Source organism: Colletotrichum navitas, assembly GCF_030913465.1.
Source record: "Colletotrichum navitas strain CBS 125086 chromosome Unknown LY79scaffold_49, whole genome shotgun sequence".
Taxonomy (NCBI): Eukaryota; Fungi; Ascomycota; class Sordariomycetes; order Glomerellales; family Glomerellaceae; genus Colletotrichum; species Colletotrichum navitas.
Window position 1 is genome coordinate 1 of NW_026850595.1, and position 19,311 is coordinate 19,311.

Below are 19,311 nucleotides of genomic sequence, written 5' to 3' on the forward strand. Positions count from 1 at the left end.
AGGTCTATAAATCCCTTTTTTAATAAGTAGGTAGCTTTCCTATTAATTTATCCCTTAAATTAACTACTATATAATTCTTGTGACTATACTACTTAACCTTACTATAGTGTCTTCTTTACTACTATATCTTTTTTATTAGATAAAGTACTACCTATTATACCTTAGTCCTCTATAGTTAAAGATTTCCTTTACCTTATACAGTAGCCTAGTGTTTATTTTATATAGCTATAGCTACTTAGGCTTTTTATTATCTTTACTCTTAAATAGCTCTAGTAGAGATATAGGGAAAATATTATATATATAGTAGTAGGTAGAGGTGTTAAGTTAGTAAGCTAGGCTATAGAAGCTAACTACTGTAAGTATATAGAAAAGGCCTAGCTACTTATCTATAAGTTTACTACTTAAGCGCTTTTACTTTATACTTTTACTAGACAGTAGTACTTAGTCTTTAACCTTAAATCTCTTTAGTGTCCTTTTTTTATTATACACCTATGTCTACTGTACACTTGCTTTATATAGTATAAGCTCTAGATTAGCTCTCTTAGTATAAAGTTATTAGACCTTCTCTTTTACTAAGATATTTATAGCTAGTGCTGCCTCTACTATTAGGATATCTATAGGTAGAAGTAAGTTCTAGCTTATTAATGCCTTGTTTAGAGATATACTAATAGATAAGTAATATATATTATTATATATAAATTAAGCTAAGTAAAGTTACTACGCCTAATCTACTTAGTCCTTTATATAGAAGTAGTAAAAGTAGTACTCTATATTCTAGTTCTACCTCTTAGTCTACCTATTAGTCTATAAGTAAAATATAGTACTTAGATACTACTTTATTTCTAAAAGGTAGTAAAGGTACACCTAAAACTTACTTATAAATAGTATACCTTAATTAGAGATAATACCCTTAGGTGTTCTAAAAGTTATAAATACCTTTATAAATAGTAGGTTAGCTAGGCTACTTATAGTAAGGTATATATTTATAGTAATATAAATACTATATTTTATATACTAATTAACTATAATAAAGATAACATTATATAGCTTTTTCCTTAGTAGTAATATTAATAGTAGAAGCCTTATAATAAAGTCTATTAATATTTCTATATATAGGTATTTTAGTATTAGTAGTAAAGTAAAATAGCTATAAAGGTAGTAATACTATAGCTTTATTTTTTAGTATACTATATATATATTAATATATTCTTTAATATTTTTCTATAGTTTATCTTAATAGTAGCTTCTCTATAGTAGCTATATTATATAGCTAACGCCTAGATGTCCTATATACTCTATATTATAGTAGTCTTCTAGGATCCTTCTCCTTATTCCCTCTTTTTAAGGTATATAGACTTATGTTCCTTTATAAAGGAGACCTTTTATATTAATACACTAGGCTCCTTTGCTACCTTTTCTCTTTATAGGCCTAGCTTAATTACTATACTTTTACTTCTTAGACTACTACTCTTTTTTTATAAAGGTGTCCCTTTATTAAAGTTATAGTAATATAGTAATTATTAGCTTTACTTTACTATCTACTGTTTTAAAGTTATATTAATTTTTACTTCTTTATAGGATATATAATTTATAACTTATAGCCTTAGTAATAGGCTTAAGTAGTTAGCCTTTTACTTTATTACTGCTTTAGTGTAGCTTCTACTATACCTCTTAGTTTACCCCTTTTAACTAGTTAAGCTAAGGTTAAGTGCTTACCCTTACTATCTCTTAGCCCTCTATATATATACCCCTCTTATATAGCCTTAGTAATATTACTATAACCTAAAGAGGTTCTTATTTTACTTTTACTTACTATAGCTATACTAATGTTGCCTTTACCTTACTACTTAGTAGCTACTTTTTATTATTTATTATATAGTTTAGCCTTCTTAAAAGTCTATCTATAGAGTTTTATATACCTAGTTTAAACTTAATATTAATATTATATACTACTAAGTTATTAAGCTAGTATAGCTGTCTTAGGTTAAAGCACTTCTTTATATTTAGGAATTAAAGGTTAAAGTAATTTATTTATACTATAACTGTTTTTTTACTATAGTTAATATATTACTACTAGTTTTATAGGCTATTAATAATTACTAGTAGCTTTATATTACTAGTACTATAGTATATCTTTACTCCCTATAGCTTATATAATTAAAAGGTAATAGGATACTACCTCTCTTTATACTATTATATAAGTACTACCCTAATAGTAAATTTAGATATATTAGTATAGATTACTATAGGTAGGTCTATATTAAAATAGTATAGTACTAGTGCTTTAGTAAAGGCTATAATAAGTTACTTAAACGCTATAACTACTATAGAATCTAGATATAGCTTTTCTCTCTAGTTCTCTTTTAGCTTATTAGTTAAAGGTACTACTATTTTAGAGTAGTTTTAGATAAACTACTTATAAAACCCTATAAATCTAAGAAATATTTAAATATCTTTAACGCTGCGTAGTAGTAGCTACTAAGTAACTGCCTTAATATACCCTTGCTCTATAGAGATACCCTTTATTAAAACTATAAATCCTAAGAACCTAATTATTATCCTATAGAACTTGTATTTCCCTAGATTAAGGTAAAGCCTTTACTACTTTAGCCTTATAAGACACTATATATATAGTCTTTATACTCTTTAGGTTTACTACTATAGACTATAATATTATCTAGATATATAATATACACTATATCTACTAGGCTTACTAAGGCCTTATTAATATATAATTAGAATATTACTAGTGTATTAACTAAGCTAAAGGTATAATATAATACTTAAAGTAGCTATATTAGGTGTAAAAGGCTATCTTTTACTTATTACTTATATATATATATATCTAATAGTATATATTCTTAATATTAAGCTTAGTATAAATCTTAGCACTAGATAGCTAGTTAAGGATTTTACTTATTAGTAGTAGTAGTATTTAGTCCTTTTATATAACCTTGTTTAGTGTATAGTAGTTAATATAAAGTTATAGCTTTCCCTTTTTCTTTAGGATAAATAGGATAAGTGCCTCTCTTAGACTTATAGATAGCCTAATCTAGCCTTAAGCCTTAGCCTTCTTAAAGTATTTATAGAGTATCTTAAGCTTTTTTTCTAATAGTGTATAGATAGGTCTTTATAGTACCTTAGTACCTTCTTTAAGGTTAATATAGTACTTATATATAGAGTATTCTAGTAAGCTAAGCGCTTTATCTTCTAAGAATAGTTCCTTAAAGTCTATATACTTAGCTATCTACTTATGCTACTTTAGCTTATTACTTTTTTCCTATATAAGCGCTATAGGTGTAATATATAGCGTTAGTACTATTACTATAGTTTATAGTATATAGAATTCCTTCTTTAACCTAATAAGGCTAATATCTTGTTTATAGTAGAGGTATTACTAGTGCTTTACTTACTAGTTAACTACTAGGTTTACCTCTTATAACTACTTAATACCTAAGATAAGTATTAAGTACTATAGGTCTACTATAATAAAGTAGTATAGTTAATACTTTACTACTCTTATACTATTAGTAGCCTTAATATAAAAGTAGTATACTCTTATTATTAGGAGAGGCTTATTATCTATATTAACTAAGGGAGTAGATAAATATATCTATAGTAGGTAGTTAGTATTAAGTATACTTAGGCTTACTATATTAGCTTTTAATTCTAAGTTAATAAGTGCCTTTATTACTACCTATATAGTGCTTTTCTATAATATAAGTAGGATTTTAATATAGTGTTCTTATTACTGCCTCCCCTTTGTTACTACTACTAGTATACTATTTATATTATTTACTTCTTTATAGTAATTATACTATATATACCTCTTTCTTTTATATCTCTTGTACTTTATCTCTAGGCACTTATTTATATAATAGCTTTATACTCTATAGGTGTAGTATATACTTTATAGTTTCTTTACTTATAGGTAGTTCTTTATAATATACTTTAACTTATTATAGTTATAGTATACTTTACTATTTATTTACTTACTTATATTATTAAAGCTAGGTGTAATAGTAAGGTTAGTTCTTTTATACTACTTAGGTACTACTTAAGTAAAGTAAGTGTTATACTAGCTATATTATAGTTAATAGTAAAGGTTAGTAGCCTACTCTATATACTTTACTAGTAAAACTAACTCTATATATATCCTTAGGAGCACTAGCTATAAGCTAATAGCTTATTAGGTGCTTAGTTATAGCTTAGTTAAAAGAGAAGAAATATATTACTCCTCTAGAATAGTATAAGGTAGCTTTATCTCTAGTGCTTTATATTCTATAAAGAACTAGTTAAGGCTTTAGTTAGGCCCTTAGTAAAGGTAGTCTAGCTATAAGGTTACTATAACTATATAGCTACCTAGGTCTAAAAGCTTATTATATAAGAAATCTTTAAAATCTTCTTATACCTTAATTACTTACTCTATAAAGTTATATTCTTTTTTAGTTAAATACCTTATTTATTTCTTTTTTATATAGCCCTTAAGGTAGCTTATTATATATACTATCTTATTATAGTTATTATAAAACTACTTTATATATAGTATAAAGTGTATATAGTAGTTAAATAAAAAGACCTAGAGGTCTTTATATAATTCTTTATTATATAATAGTGTAAAAAAGGATAAAGGTTAATATAGGTATAAACTATTATCTAGTTTAGTACTTAGGAGGATTACTAGGCTATCTTAAGCCTTACTTTAGTCTTAGGGTAATAGCTTATTATCTACGCTTATTATATAGTTAGCTCTAGTATTAAGAGTATAACTACTACTTTAGAGCTATAAAAGCTTTTTATACTAATAATAAATTTAAGTCTTCTTATAGGTAATTTTAAGCTTCTTTTTTAGTTATTACTTTTTTTTTACTAATATAGTAAGTCTATAAGACAAGCTATAGCTTCTTAAAGTACTTCCTTCTATAAATAAAAAAAGTAAAAAATAACTAGTTAAGTTAGTTACTACTTAGGCGCTACTACTACTATACTTAAGTATAGCTACCTCTTAGGTTATATAATAAGTATTTATAAGTATATTACTTATTAGGCTAGTTATTTAGGTAAAGCTTTTAGACTATTAAATAGTAGTAAGTAACTAAAGTAATAAGTAAATATACTATAAGTGTAAAAGTAGGTATATAGTATTACTAAAGCTAAAAGCTACTCCCTTTTTTCTTTTTTCTTTTTTCTCTTAAGTATTCTTAGTGTGTGCGCGCTTGCTTTGCTTCTGTGTGCCCTCTAAGCACGTGATCCTCTTGTGCGCCCTGCGCACTCGCGCCATACACCCTGCTTATTTAGTGTCATGTGATGCTTAACCTGCGCTTGGCCTGTCTGGCCCATCCGTCCTTGACATAAAGACATGTCAAGGCTTCCCAGTGACGCGTAGGAATCCATATCCAAAGTATTAATGTCCACTGGCGACGCATTCCTTGTTCGGACACTGTATCCATCCCATTCGTATTCGAATTGTACTTGTTCGACAATATCCAGACCCGGCTCGGGTTCTTTCGCTGTCTTATACCCAGGCACACCAGCTTCGCGGAAGTCTCTCTCACTTCCCGGTGCTGCAGGGTCGACTTGGTAACCGGGCTCCATCGGCAAAGCTCTCATGACTCCCCAACGCCGAGCTAAGATGCGAATGATCATTACGCTTTTGCTTGCACGCTCTGGCCATGATGTTTGGAGCTCACGCAGAAGCTCGAGACATTGACGGAGCCAGTACGTGCTTTGGTGTCGAAGGGCTGGATTCCGGCTTGTTGCATTCATTAGATGGACGACGGATGCGCTGAGGAGGTGATGAACAATCACCGGATTTGGAGGCTCCTCGAAACCATGCCCGCGGCGGTAGGTGCGTACAAGACGGGCAACAGCCGTTGCGGCCATCGTGAGAGAGCGAAGAACGAGAAGGATGAATTCTGAGTTCGGCCCGGCAACGTTCCCAGTCTCAGAGGTTGATGAAGGCCGGGAGATGGCGGCAAACATGCGTAGGAATGGTGGCATGGTAATAAGGATCGTCATTTGGTATGCGAGATGAAATTGGAGAACCGGCTTGGGAGTCGAATCGCCTGATAGATGAAGCCGGTCATGGCGAGAGCGGAAGAATGTGCTCAGATTTTCCTGGCTTGCGACGAGGATTCGCACTTGTTGTGATACCGGAAGAGATTCGAAAGACGTTGAAAAACTTGGAAATGGTCAGTTGGGGCGGGTTCTGTTCCTGGACGCCTGGAAGGGACAAGACTTACACCTGATCCATATATTGATCATGGAGATACCACAATTTGCACTGCCATGCGAAGGATAACTGATATATGTCTGCTGTTGGGCTCTCAAACGTCGTTTCGAAGCTGGGAACATTGACCCTCCTCCACGGAAGCGCACAATTCCGGCCCAGGATAGAGATGGCGGTCCGATCACCGATGTAGAACATCCAGAATGTACGGATATCTTCCTCGTTGGCATCGAACTGTCTCGCTTCACACTCTTCCAGGGCCAAGACGTGCAGCCGAAGATACACACACATTCCGGCGGCCATGGAGATATACATCCATGAGAAATGGTCTCGGCCTAAGGCCAGCGAGCGCCAGGACATCATCGTTAGACCTTGAACGACTTTGACTGTGGGGTTCTGTCGACAGCAAGAGAAGATGAGACTCTCTGCAAACTCCGCAAACGCGTCTCCAATGATCACGGCATCAGGCCTTCGCGAGAAGGTTGCGCCCGTGGCAATGATGGCACTGTGTAACAATGCCTCGTGGGGAGGTTCATAGGGGTAACGTTGCAGGAAGTCAAGCGTCGTGTAAGGCGTGAACTGATGTTCCCGATTGATGTTTTTCAGAAAAAGGCTCGCCATCTCATCCACGAGACCCTGTTGGCGGCAGTAGGCGAGAACATGTTCTGTGGGAGTAACGTGGGACACTGGTTGTTGCATAGCCTCAACCGCGTAATGAGACCCAGTCTTTGGATCGTCGATGATGGTCACTCCATCGCCAACATTGATTCTCCAAAGCATCACACATAGCTCTTCCATCGCCAGCTGAGATCTGTCTTGTCCCAATGGGTCGTTCCCGGCACTGCTGCCGTTGCCTTCATGAGAGGAAACATCCTGCACGTTAGGGCCTACGTCCTCGACGCTATTGTCTCCTGCAGTACTGTTCCCTCCATCGGGGTTTTCTTTCACGGCGGCATCAGGCTCCCCTGATTGTGATGCGCGGGGAGACAAATTCAGCGCCGGTGATGGCTCACTCCCGGCATTTTGCTTTTCCAGAGCCAAGAGCAACGAGTGGACTTGAGCTTCAAGGGCTCTGACATAGTCTTCGTCCCAGTACTTGCGTCTACAACATAATGTCAGCCAAGTATCTGGTTATCATTGGGAATCCTTTTCCAGTGGGAGATGGCAATGCCTATCAATGACAACACACTTTCTAGGGCGCTGCTCGGTGTAGACGCATTGCCTATTCTGCCTGCTGCACAATGAGCATGCAGGGCGAGCTGCATCACACTGTCCATGGAAGGATTGGTTAGTGACAGTACTTTGCGAGAACAGGAACAAGCAGGGGGGGCGATGGACCCGTCCCCGTGGGGGTTAGAATAGACGAGCTGTTCCAACAAATGCCACGGAACCTACTTTTCGCTTCCCTGCCCGGCATCGTTCGCAAGCGAAGCTTGTCGTTTTCTGGGACATGACGTGGGACAAACTGACGGGTAGCTCGGCTCTTTCGGTGAGGTGCGCCGGTAAGCTTACAGGCGTGCTGCCAGCTGCCACTGGTACCTTTCATGGGCCGATCCCAGTCTTTGCAGGCTGTGAGCGTCTGGGGTGGCGAGATCTAGAGCTCCCGAATTGCCGTGATGTCCCCGATGGAGATTCAGTGAATGGCCGAGTTCGCGTGTGTTTGTGCCGTCTGTGTTTACGGAGTGGAGACATCCGCAAGATACAGGAATGGTGCGGAGGTGGGTTGGGCGGCTGGGGCCTGACAACAACTATGCAGTCGATTTCATCATCATAAACATATACTTTGGTCTTGAGTCAGTATGGACGGATCAACGTACGGCATCGCGATTCCGGGCGTACTGCCACCATGCAACCCGTGCGCCAAGATTGTGTGCAAACGTTATGTTTTGGTCCCGAGGTAACCTTAACAGGCGTGATTTGTCCTTTATCTCGCTTCCTATTGCATATACGTATAGTGGCAACTAATTACACGGCCAGTTCCAGGAAGCCTCTAAAACGGGGTTTTGTTACGCATTTATCGGCCCATTAATGGGATTGATAGTTCCAATGGCTGTAAAGCATGCCTCTACATCTCATTGTCTGTTCGTTTGTTGTCTTTCCACAGATAGAATCGTGGATCGATCGAGCAAATCTAAGAAATGCATCAGCAAGCCTGGTCAACAGCCTTCTCTCTACTGATCTCATAAGCCCAATCAGAACACCATCTACTACTACTCTACCAGCCTGCGGCGAAGAAACGTTCTAGACGGCGGCTGATTTGAAGAAATGCGGATAAACCATGCGCAGTTCCTGGAGATGGCGGATCTGAAACTGGGACGCTTTGGTTTCGGGCTCAGGCAGCCCTACTTCCACCAAGTGCGCTGCCGTCCAACCGAGCTCCGATGCACTCTTACAGTTATCGTATGAATCGTCTGAACGTTGTAGGGCGCATCGTCAGCAGCCTCCTACAGACTACGCAAGGCGTTGTTACAGCTTAACATACCAACGAAGAAGCAATCTTCAGCCCTTTCAACCTCTGCTTCATCCATAGCCTTTTGAAACATTTCTTTTGCCGGTTTGCATACAAATGGGAGCTGACCATAGTCACAGTATGTGAGGCCCTCGAAGAGATCGTCGATTCCCAGCAGAGTGACGACGCGCTTTCCGTGGTTAACATAGGCGTTGGTGAACAGCCACACTTTGACTTTGCTTCTGTCAATGTCTTCCAGGAGCTTTCGGAGCTCATGGTCGGGCTTCAGGATGTCTTCCAGAGGCAAAGCATCGTCCACCTTGGTATTGTAGTCCAGTGGGTCGATTTGGTGGTGGCGGACCAGTCCTTCAATGGCCAGGCCGTATGTTTTGTAGTATTCCCTGGTCAACCGCGAGGCTTCCTCTTCAGGCAAGGCGAGGTGCGTCATGAAGTATTGGTCAATGAGTTTCGCCATCAAATCGTGGATCTTATGGCCTTGTGGCAGTTAGGTTAACTTCTTGAGACCATCGCATCAGGGAGTGACTGCTGACTCACTTCTCGAATACAGGCAGTTGTCGATGTCGCTGTGGCACGTTAGCCATTTGTAACGAATTCAAGACCCCTACAGAGTTCTCAATTTACAAGAAGAGCACAGGCTTTCTAGCTGTGGCTCGCTGAGCCCGTCTGTTCTCCATGACGGTACTTCGCGCGTTTTTTCGCAGTGATGTCTGTGAGATCTGACCAAGTCGTTACTCGGTTTCGGAACACTCCAGTAAAAATGATTGTAGTAAGGCCTTCCGCCGGTTGGGGTTTAGCGTTGCTAGGGAGTATCCTTGTGAGTCATTGAATTAAGCCCCAGGTGCACAGAAGACCTATGCTCCGTTTTGTAGCATTTTCACGCTAGAACGTCTCATACTGATACAATCTGGGTATTTAAACATTGTCATATTTCTCATGAGACCGCTCTCGAGTCCCAGAATCCTCCATTTGCTTCATGAATGGCCGGTCATAAGATTGTTGTCTTTGTCTTGGCTCAGCTAGGTCAATGATAGTCTGTGACGCGTCGTTCCGGTATTGGGTGGGTCTGGGCATGTTAGCCTATCAGACTCGGAATCCATCACGACGGTGCGCTTCACATATGCGGCATAAACCAGCTGGGGAGGAGTAGATTGTATTTATGTTGATGTTCAAAGTTTTTGAATTCGGTCATAATCAATACATGCAGTTGCTCTGAGGGATGCACCCCAAATTCGCCTACCTATTCTTCAGGCTCTCCGTTCCAAAATGAACAGGATTCGACGTCGAGTCTCCGGGCGATCGCGATACTGATACGTTGTAGCTTCTCGAAACGATCAAAGACATAAATGACCGGTTGGCCCTCCACTTCAGCTTGCCTACTTGCAATGCACGGGGCGTTTCCATAATTAAAAAGGTAAAAGAAGACGCTTTTGAATCTACCGGGTAGCAATCAGCTGGTGGCGACAATCTCCAAAACCCGCCTTTTAGCTTAGGGTCCATTACCGTTTGTCCGCACAGGAAGGGGGCGTATTAGGATGAAAATAACACAGCGCCATGCGTGAATCTCAACCGCTGACACCAGGGTACGGACTGCTGGGTCGGTAAACATGGACGTTCTGAGCATCAGACGATGTATCCGTACAGTCACTCACTGGTCTTGTGATGGCACGTCAGCTGATTATCACATGTACACTGTGCCACTGTAAACTGCATGTAGCAACCTTGTCACAAGATTACGGCCGGAGACGGTATTGAACTACCTTACATGGTTCAAAAGTGCAATCCTATGTCATACGTGAGACTCGTTTCTCAAGCTGTGCCACACTTACGAAGTATCTCTCTAATCTAGGCGCTCTCTAATCTAGGCGACGCGCCTGGTGCGCGTCAGCTGATGCGATTTCGTCTCCTGTCACGCCTCGTAATCAACGCATCCATCACGTTGCTGGTAGTAAGCAAATGCCATGGCAACTGAACCATCATCCCGACAGGCCTCATAAAATACGGGCAGCTTACCCTCTAAACAGTCTATGAGTCTGTCTGAAAGAGATTTCCTCACTCTTGCCTGTTGAAACACAACTTGAGCTCCATTATAAGAACAGCTGTAAGATACCGAATACACATCGATAACATCTTGCTTTAAAATCTCTCGAAATTGTCAAATTCTCGTCAAAATAGCCATTCGGCGAATATTTCTGGTGAGTAACAGATCATTCTTTTCGAGGGAAGACTCCAACGTGACCCTTAAATCCGATCCATCGAAAGGCTGATGGTCCCAAAGGTCTGACTGTAGTAATAAGCAGAGTTTCTTTCATTCTCCTATCATTATCCAGATCGCACGCAGTACTCTCGATGCCTGCGGCAGATTCGACGAGAAGTAAGACTGCCTTGACAAAGATGTCTGGAATGATACAGTCACCTGGTGGACCAACTCGTCGAATTACACCCGAAAGGGATGGCCCAACTTTGCAGACATCCATCTTTCTGGAGATGATTGAAGCAATATTGTTCTTATGGATAAATCTGCTCCTGCTTCCTCTTTTCGGGTGGAATGTTGCGAGCACTGCCGTGTTCATCTTTTTAAGAGGTTTGCCATTCGGCCGTCGAATCGAGGGGGTTTTGAGGTTATCATACAACATAGCAGTTATGGAGATGGGTGGTTATAAGACATTCACAGACTATGGTAAACCGAAATAGTAGCCGTTGTAAGCCTCTCACTTAGATGTACCGACTCTTCTAGTCGCATTTTGATACACAGTGGCAATGGCCAAGGCGAGCATATTTAACAATGGAGCACGTTGTGACTTCAATTGGTAATTCACTCCTGAAATCGCGCATTCCAAGGGGTAATATGAAGTGCATTGTCGTAGAAACGTGACGAGGATAATAGTGAGACATGAGAGTTAGTGGAGCAGCGTGTCACGGTAGCTTCATACAGCACCTGTCAGGTGGATTATCATGTGCCATACCACGGGAAGACTATGAGTTTCCTCCGGTGCGCCTGTTATCATCCGTGGGTGATGTCTCGGTTATAAGGCTGCGTAAATCAGAAGGTGTCATTAAGAAAGTGAATCCTGGGTCTAGAGGTTACTTGAGAGCTATTGTAAAACAACTGCATTGCAATCATAACAGGAACATTCTTCAAGAAAGGATACGTCGAGAGTGACTTGGCCGTATCAAGAGCCTTGAGAAGGGGGTATTGCTTCCAACATTGCTCGCATCAATCACCCAAAATCCACTCAATTCATTGCAGACCTTTTCATTTCCCTCCCTTTGTTTATCCGCCCTTGCTTCGGTACGCACTCCCATATCACTGAATCGTTGGTGCCATCGTGACGACTATCCAGTGGACTGCCGACTTCTCATCCTTCAGAGGCGTCCAGTGTGTCATGAATTTCTCGTCCCCCCGGAACTGAGCACTGCGCCTAGTCTGAAGACGCACCTCGAGACTGACTGGCGCCCCAGCACGCATGCCATTCCGCACACGCGCCTTGTAATCGGACTGATGATTCATCATATTTTGCTTGAGGAAACGGAAGACATCTTGGCCAGCCACCAAACCAACAGTGTTGTTAGCGGGGTGCAGCATGTCTAAGACTCCCTCAGAATAGAATCTGATGATGAAAGAGTCGTAGGCCACAACCAAGTACTGTCGTCATCAAGTCAGCCACAGGTATGTGTTGGGGATCCGCAGAATTTTATTATTTCGCTTACCTTGGAGTACGCGGTGTAAAACTCCTTCATCTGATAGTTCAAATCTCTCCCCTCCAGTTTGTGGAGCAACTTGCTCTCCATGCCCGGGTCGATAGCAGAATTGTTCGGTGCGCTATCATCAACCTTTACCCCGAGAGCTTTCAGGAAGGCCCTGCGGGCTGACGGGGCCGACGTTGATCGATGCAGTACTGGCGGTTTCTTGGCTGCCTCTTCGACATCGTCCTTGCTTGAAGACGATAGGACCTTCATGATGTCTGCGTTGGTGTGAATGGTCGTAGAGCAGTTGATCTGGCCGCCGATGAAGAAAGAAATCATCCCTGATTCGTTGTATAGCGGCGCTGTTGAAGGATGTTGGGATTAGCCTTGAGGTTGCCTGAAAATGATGAAAAGGGTATGCAGTGGTTGGTGCCGGGAAACATACCAACGTAGAGCAAGTTCCAGAACGGATCACCGTTCTTCTTATAATTCAGAAGCAACTCTACTGATTCCTTGCGTGCTTCAATCGCAGTTTTCAGCCTCCGGACCGGTTCCCGATCGGTATGGGCTCCTTGAAGGAATCTACAGTTCCGGGGAATGATCTCAGGCCGTGTGTAGCCCGTGACTTTGATGAAACCATCCGAAGCAAATACAATCGGATTGTCTGCAAGACTATTCATCCAATATAGGTCAGTTCTGCGAAACAGTATTTCAAAAAGACGGAAGGTCTTTACCCTGGGTTTGTGAGGCAGAAGCAGTCGCCTAGACCCTGATAGGTGCGAGAGTTGGTCGCCAACGCTCTTGTGGCGCTCAATGCCATTTGATGCCGGACGAAACGAGGATAAATGTCCATGAAGACATCGTTCTCGACACTTTCTTGCAGGTCCGAGAAAAGCGTCTCCATCCATGGGAGCGTCTTAGTGGCGAGCGATTTCATTTCCGAGTGAACCGAGTTTCGCAGCGCCCCGTTGACGTTTAACTGCTTCGAGGAGTCATCGGAAAGAAAGTCCTTGCGTATGGTCGTCATGACGCCTGTGAGGTCATTCAGGACCTTTTGGTACTCTTCTAGCTGTGATGTTCCAACCTGGTGAGTTACCGAGTCCCTTGCGCGATTCCAGACCGGTTTCTGCTCACCTTTCTGAGAAATTCAACACCTTCGCTGCAGAAGCGAGCCTCGGCGAACTTCAGCAGCTGGTGCACTGTAATCGGATTATGAAGAACGACCTGGAAGATGCCCTGCCCAAAAAAATCGATCCCTCGGGCAGATTCGCTGCTCATCATGCTGTGTTTCGATGTCGATTGCTTCGAGATTGACATGGAATCATCGCTCCTTGACCCCATTCCGGTCTTCGCAGGGCGGTGATCCAGTGTCGACGTAGCATCCAGTCCACCCTTATCGCTGTAGTCCCGAAGCGTCTCCTCTTCCTCGTCTGACATCTCCCTGTATGTTGGTCTGAGAGGCTGTTGGTTGCGTGGGTGTCGTTGGCCCATTGCCGGCGGCTCAGCGTCCAGGTACAAGCGGTTTTGGTCCAGCACGGGCGTGCGAAGTTCTCGCTTGTGTGCGGTGAGATTTTCTGCAACACGCGATCGGGGCGGCGGCTGCGACGACTGTCGCGACGACGTCCTTGAGGATGTGGGATGATCGGGGGTGTATCGATGGTGCGCCCTCGAGGGCCGAGGTCCGTTTTCGGCCGATGGGTAGGGGGAAGTCGCGGGCGTCGATGCTACGTCTCTATGCCTGTCGCCATTGCGATGCTCATTGTGGTACTCGTGATAGTCCTGGTCGATCTCGTCACCACGGTCGTCGGCATTTTCCTCTTCTTCCTCCGAGTCGTCGTAGATGACTACGCGACGTCGTCGACTTCCTATGGGCGGAGGAGTTGCTGAGCGAACCCCCTCTCTACTTTCTTTTCCTTCTTCTCGGATGGTGCGTCCGTCTACTTCGGCAGCCCGCGCCAAAAGCCGCCTGGCAGCTTCGATTTCGTCGGCGCGTGGGGGGCGGTCCGAGGTGTTGCGTTGTCTGGCCATCCGATCAGGGCTTTTGACAGCCCGATCCGGGCGAGAAGAGTGACGCTTGGGAACAGCCAAGCTCTCCCTTTCAGGCCTAGTCTGGGAGCGAGAGTCAGTGCCTTGGGGAACCATGTCTGCCCGAGACAATGGAGAGAAAGGACGGCGAAGTTCTAGGCTCTCTCGTCCGGGACGGGCAGCTTTACGCGGCCCCGTCGAACTCATCCCATCTTTCTTCTCCAGTGCCGGATCCTTGGAGTTATCGGCTTGGTCCTCAAAATCTTCAAGATCTACCGGCATCAAACCCCTAGGCTTCGAAAGATATGGCTGGGGTTGACGTCGAAGGTAATCCTCATAGTTTTCTTCGAAATCTTGGCCCAGGACGCTCCGCGGCTCGTCCGCATGGGGCAGAACTTTGGAAATCAGCTCATCGTCGATGGTCCCTGGGGGAAGGGCATTCGAAGCGTGGACGTTCGCAGATTGAATGAAAGTCGCCGCGTCATCATCGGTGTCGTAGGCAGGTGTCATGGCTGAGTGACACACCCACCCCCTGGGCGGATGAAGAAGCAAGAATGCTGTAGATCGGGCTTTTCCTTTCTACCAGCGAGAACGAAACCTTAGCTGGGAGAGTCGACGCGAGGGTGTCTCACCTTGCGATCACAGGAGCACAAAGACAAGCAGAAAAAAGAAACCCTCTTGAGACAAGCCGGAAGAGGGCGTCTAGAGTACGGTATCTTTTTGTATTATCGTGTGCCGGTGCAACCCTACAAGGGACCGCCTTATCTACATGTACAATTTTTAATTCTTGGAGATTTTGGAATAGCTAGCTGCTCACGCCGCCCTCAGCAGACAGTTGATAACCCCCACCAGCAACGCGTATTCTCGTCGTCAGACCCAAGCACTTGAGATCGAGCAGGGGAATGCTCGTCACAGAGAGAGGGTCCAAACCCACCAAAACCTGTTTTCATGCGTGCGGTATGGAGGCACCTTTGATAGCGTTCCTTCGCCAATGGCTCAGGTGGCTGGAGATGAGATGACATCCTAATACCAAATACAAGGGTTCGAATCGCTCGTCCGGGAGAGTCGAGACTGCGCGACCCCTATCAGTCTAGGTAGCTCGCGCTCGGATATTGAGGTGACATTGGTCACCGGAACCTTGATCCGCGTCCGATTTTGCCAGATGTCCTTCCTGGTATAGAGAACGGTCGTAGAAGATCTTGGAGAACGTGGGGGCGAATGTACGTGCGATACTTTTCTTTGCGCAAGTCGCTCGCGTGGTCTCAGACCCCCCCCCCCCCCAAAGGCAGGTTTGGCTCGGAAGGTCGAGGTGGCACCGTTGCTGAAGCTTCACCTTGGTTTATTTTGTATTCGCGACTGTGCAACCTCAAGAGAGACCACCTTGTAACTAGGCTCTATCTTCACCTTGGGTTCATCCGGGCTACTGGGTTCATCGGTGACGGGATTCCGCCCGTCTACGCCAAGCCCTTTTTTTTTCGTCAGCGGAGGTACGCGAGCGATTACAGGGTGGGTACTTGGACTGAAGAGTCTATGTGCATCCCTGGCGAAATTCGTCAAACCGTGGTCTTGGTAGGTAGGTTATGTAGCATTGAAGCAACGCGGTGCGGCATACATTTGTACCCCTGTTACATCTCTCATGTGTCCAAGGGCGTATTGTCATGATACTTAGATCACCAATGTCATGCGTTCTTAGAGTCCAAAGGCTGATGACACTGGAGCACCGTTGCGTGCTCGGCATACCGCGAAATGAAATGTGTTCTCAAGAAACTGTTCCGGTTGATTATGCTTAAGTCCCCCGTCCAGCTGCGATACCGTCTCAAATAGCAATCTCAGGAACAGTACAAAGTTAGTTTGTGACAGTTAATGTACCTGAATATATGTCCCGGTATATAGTCAAGGCTCTCATGGCGGCGGCCTGGGCGTCCCTGTCTCGATCAGTGGGAAATTAATGGTAGGATTGAATCACGCCGAGTATTCGTAAGCAATGCGACACTGCCAGCAATGCGCACGTGGATAAATACCAGACCATTCGCTGCAGCATTACACGCTAGTGTATCCGTACTAGAGCGCTTGACGTTGGACAGTCTGTTGGCTTGCATTTCAAGCGAGGTGACAGTCATCCCGAGAATTCCGGTGATGTTCTTCGATTGATTCCAATCAACTGACAGATCACGGTCTAGTCGAGCACATCTAGACTGAAACGTGTGTCATTCTAACCCCTGAAGAACCTGGGGTCAGATCTCGATCCAACTCTTAAGGGCGAGTTCATCTTAACTCGGCCCTATTGAGCTGTATGAGGCACGCACAGAGGATGGTAACTCAACCAATCGCATGCGTCCCAGGCATGGAGATACTCCATTCTTTCTGCATCGGTGACATCCGCGTGCATAACATGCACCACGAACATAGACCTCTTCTGTACGAATAACACGTTTTCTGTTAACTGGAAGGTGGTAAATGTCGTGATGCTATCATCTTCGTTTTGATAAACAACTCTCTGTTGAGGCTCTACACACACTTACGCCTATCGCCCGTTTTACTAAGTTCGAACATCACCAACCGTAGCCCTAGATCCCGGTTCGTAGGCATTGCTTCTGAAGGGGGGGATTCGATGGCGGTCTGACTCAAGCGATGGGGCACAAAGAAGCCTTATATTAAGCAGGTTTTAACACTTTGCCGGGCGGCAATGTGTCGGGAGCATTTTACTCTGGCTCGCGACCAACCCGCTCAATGTAACAAAGCCAGGAGTGGAGGAAGAGAAGCATTTTGCAACGAACATCGAACACACCCCGTACTTGGCCAGTCTTTGTCAAGTCATGGCCGTTGAACGTGCAGATGAGCATATTCGAGGAATCCACCCGTGGCAGTTCAGGGTGGTAGTGGGTACATCGAGATCCCAGTTGTGTGCTCCGCTTCTCAAGATTTGACTCCAGGGACGGTACTGGGTTATTGCCACAAGGGAAAACCTGCGCTTAGTTGCTCTTGAGGTTGAGCGGTATTGCCTTGCTCAAGACCTCCATCCACAGAGTAGAAGTCCCGGACAGCCCGATGTACGACATTGATGGGATATAGACCGAGTACCGATTTCAATTCCAGCCTAGATATTGCCTACAAAATGGTCGTTTGAGATATCAAAGTTTTCTTCTATACATGTATTGTCGCTAGGTATATAAGCCACAATGTAATTGTAGATCCACACTGGTTTCTCGCCACGCATATCAATGTATTGAGGGATTTCGCTAGATATAGCGAGGGTTGTTTTGAGATATAGCGAGTCTCGTTTCGGAAGACCATGGCGTCAATCAGAACAACGACGACGGTCCATGTTGGGCAAATGCGACTCCCCAACACACTGCAGTCCAAGGTTGGAATCACATGACTCGATGGCACATTAAAACCTGTCACAGATGGTCCGGCTGGTTGGTATTCTTCAAGCTGAATTGCAATGCTTTGTAATAGCAACCAATCTTGAGAAACACCTCAAGTGCTTTCGCATTAACAGTTGGAATAGTCATTATTTTTTGCCTAGTCGCAAGGGGCTCAAGCTACAAACGCCCGAGTCATTAATATTCATTTGATTGTCACGACATTAACAGTGCCGTGCGCTCTGTCGGAACGGCTCACTGGCCGTCATGATCCATCCGTAAGACTTGCAACTTATCCATCCAGGCGGACAAATTCCAGGGCTGTTTTCATGCCACATGCGCATGCTGCTCAAATAACTCCCCGAGCTCTTTCTACTGCCGGCTGCTGACGTAGGAATCGCTCGTCGCGTCGCCAACGGTGATGGTAACGTTGTAGTTGGACAAGGTCGTGGACGACGAGGCACCATACAAGCTGTACAGGCCAGCGGCGAAAACGTACTGGCCGGCAGCGAGACCGGCAGGGACGGTTACGGACTGAGTGATATTCTCGACAGTGTTGGACTTATCTGTATGCGATTGTCAGCATTGGGCTCAGCAACTGTTGGGATCGACGGGGAATCCGCACCAGGTCCGAGGTAGAACGAGCCCAGCACATTCTGGCCGAGGGTGCCGGGGTGGGCGGAGGTCTCGGGAGCCATGCCGAAGGCGATGGCGATGTCCTGGACGGACTGGATGTAGCCCTCGGTCTCGATGATGGCATTGACCTGGTCACCGGCCTTAACGGTCTCGGGGAAGGCGATTCCGCTGATACGGGCATTGGCCATAGCGAACAGGCCGGCGGCGGCAACAAGGGAGGCGCGGAACTGCATGTTGGCCGGTGTTTTGTAATCGACTGAGTGCAGAGTGTGGTATTTTCGTGTGGTGGTTGAGGCGAGAGAGTTGTGTTGAGCAGGCTGTGTTTGGATTTGATGCTGTATACAAGAGGCCTCGATCAACGCTGGGAGTTTGTCTGATATTATGTATTTCCATCAAGACACGGAATGGAGACCACGAAAAAGCTTGATATATTTGTGGCTAGTTCTTACTAAAATTGCGTTCGTTCGATCCAACGACGTCAGGGTCCGCAGTGTCTCCCTGGGCATTAATTACATCGTATAAAGCCAGGCTCCGCCTCTCCAACAGCGATCGGCGCACGACCGGCTTCAGCGGAATGGCTGGATCCTCAAAAAGTTTCCGTGGCTGTCTATTCTTAGCAGCGACTGACGATCTGACGGGTTCTCCGGGCTTTGAGTTCTGATCAATTATACCAGTCGCGCAAAAGAGGAACCAAGCTGGAAAAGCGTGCCGGGGGACATCTCGCGCGATTCACTGTGCCACTGGGGTCATTACTACCACGCAGGCTAACCAACCTTACTTACTCTTGTGCCGATCCGGACGCTCTGCATCAATTGGAGGTGTGCCGCACTGTGTATCGTGAATGCCGGCATTGCGACCGAAAAGTTGCCTGCCGAACCCCCCCGTAGAGAATGAGAAAGCTG

At 44.2% G+C, this 19,311-nt stretch overlaps 5 protein-coding genes across 5 annotated transcripts; all 5 read right to left on the minus strand.

Annotated features, from left to right (window-relative positions):
- Positions 1-5,300: 5,300 nt before the first annotated feature.
- LY79DRAFT_519749 (fungal-specific transcription factor domain-containing protein) lies at positions 5,301-7,506 on the minus strand (the record flags this gene model as incomplete). Its single annotated transcript, XM_060555170.1, has 4 exons — positions 5,301-5,471; positions 5,530-6,181; positions 6,243-7,331; positions 7,445-7,506. The coding sequence occupies 4 exons, from the start codon at positions 7,504-7,506 to the stop codon at positions 5,301-5,303; spliced, it is 1,974 nt and encodes a 657-aa protein (XP_060411957.1).
- Positions 7,507-8,470: 964 nt separating this feature from the next.
- Positions 8,471-9,373, minus strand: LY79DRAFT_519716 (pyrimidine 5'-nucleotidase; the record flags this gene model as incomplete). The annotated part of the gene is made up of 4 exons (XM_060555168.1): positions 8,471-8,640; positions 8,712-9,173; positions 9,234-9,262; positions 9,321-9,373. The coding sequence occupies 4 exons, from the start codon at positions 9,371-9,373 to the stop codon at positions 8,471-8,473; spliced, it is 714 nt and encodes a 237-aa protein (XP_060411958.1).
- Positions 9,374-9,445: 72 nt separating this feature from the next.
- On the minus strand, positions 9,446-10,425 carry LY79DRAFT_279289 (uncharacterized protein). Its single transcript, XM_060552101.1, has 3 exons — positions 10,200-10,425; positions 9,937-10,132; positions 9,446-9,762 (listed from the first exon to the last, which is right to left on the minus strand). Exons 1-3 carry the CDS (start codon positions 10,318-10,320, stop codon positions 9,612-9,614), a joined length of 468 nt encoding a protein of 155 aa, XP_060411959.1. The 5' UTR covers positions 10,321-10,425; the 3' UTR covers positions 9,446-9,611.
- Positions 10,426-11,633: 1,208 nt separating this feature from the next.
- LY79DRAFT_610923 (uncharacterized protein) lies at positions 11,634-15,071 on the minus strand. Its single transcript, XM_060561943.1, has 5 exons — positions 13,518-15,071; positions 13,118-13,452; positions 12,829-13,055; positions 12,408-12,745; positions 11,634-12,342 (listed from the first exon to the last, which is right to left on the minus strand). Exons 1-5 carry the CDS (start codon positions 14,916-14,918, stop codon positions 12,004-12,006), a joined length of 2,640 nt encoding a protein of 879 aa, XP_060411960.1. The 5' UTR covers positions 14,919-15,071; the 3' UTR covers positions 11,634-12,003.
- Positions 15,072-17,856: 2,785 nt separating this feature from the next.
- On the minus strand, positions 17,857-18,867 carry LY79DRAFT_705044 (uncharacterized protein). Its single transcript, XM_060564998.1, has 2 exons — positions 18,399-18,867; positions 17,857-18,339 (listed from the first exon to the last, which is right to left on the minus strand). Exons 1-2 carry the CDS (start codon positions 18,640-18,642, stop codon positions 18,146-18,148), a joined length of 438 nt encoding a protein of 145 aa, XP_060411961.1. The 5' UTR covers positions 18,643-18,867; the 3' UTR covers positions 17,857-18,145.
- Between the last annotated feature and the right edge of the window lie 444 nt (positions 18,868-19,311).

Bases quoted from the DNA above. Each gene is read 5' to 3' on its own strand.
- LY79DRAFT_279289 (XM_060552101.1), bottom strand. From the start codon at position 10,320: ATGCTCAGAACGTCCATGTTTACCGACCCAGCAGTCCGTACCCTGGTG. The intron at 10,133-10,199 runs GTAATGGACCCT...GCTACCCGGTAG, and splicing joins CCTTCCTGTGCGGACAAACG to ATTCAAAAGCGTCTTCTTTT. The intron at 9,763-9,936 runs GTAGGCGAATTT...TAACATGCCCAG, and splicing joins ACGGAGAGCCTGAAGAATAG to ACCCACCCAATACCGGAACG.
- LY79DRAFT_610923 (XM_060561943.1), bottom strand. From the start codon at position 14,918: ATGACACCTGCCTACGACACCGATGATGACGCGGCGACTTTCATTCAA. The intron at 12,746-12,828 runs GTATGTTTCCCG...ATCCTTCAACAG, and splicing joins CTGGAACTTGCTCTACGTTG to CGCCGCTATACAACGAATCA. The intron at 12,343-12,407 runs GTAAGCGAAATA...TGATGACGACAG, and splicing joins TTTACACCGCGTACTCCAAG to TACTTGGTTGTGGCCTACGA.
- LY79DRAFT_705044 (XM_060564998.1), bottom strand. From the start codon at position 18,642: ATGCAGTTCCGCGCCTCCCTTGTTGCCGCCGCCGGCCTGTTCGCTATG. The intron at 18,340-18,398 runs GTGCGGATTCCC...AATCGCATACAG, and splicing joins CTCGTTCTACCTCGGACCTG to ATAAGTCCAACACTGTCGAG.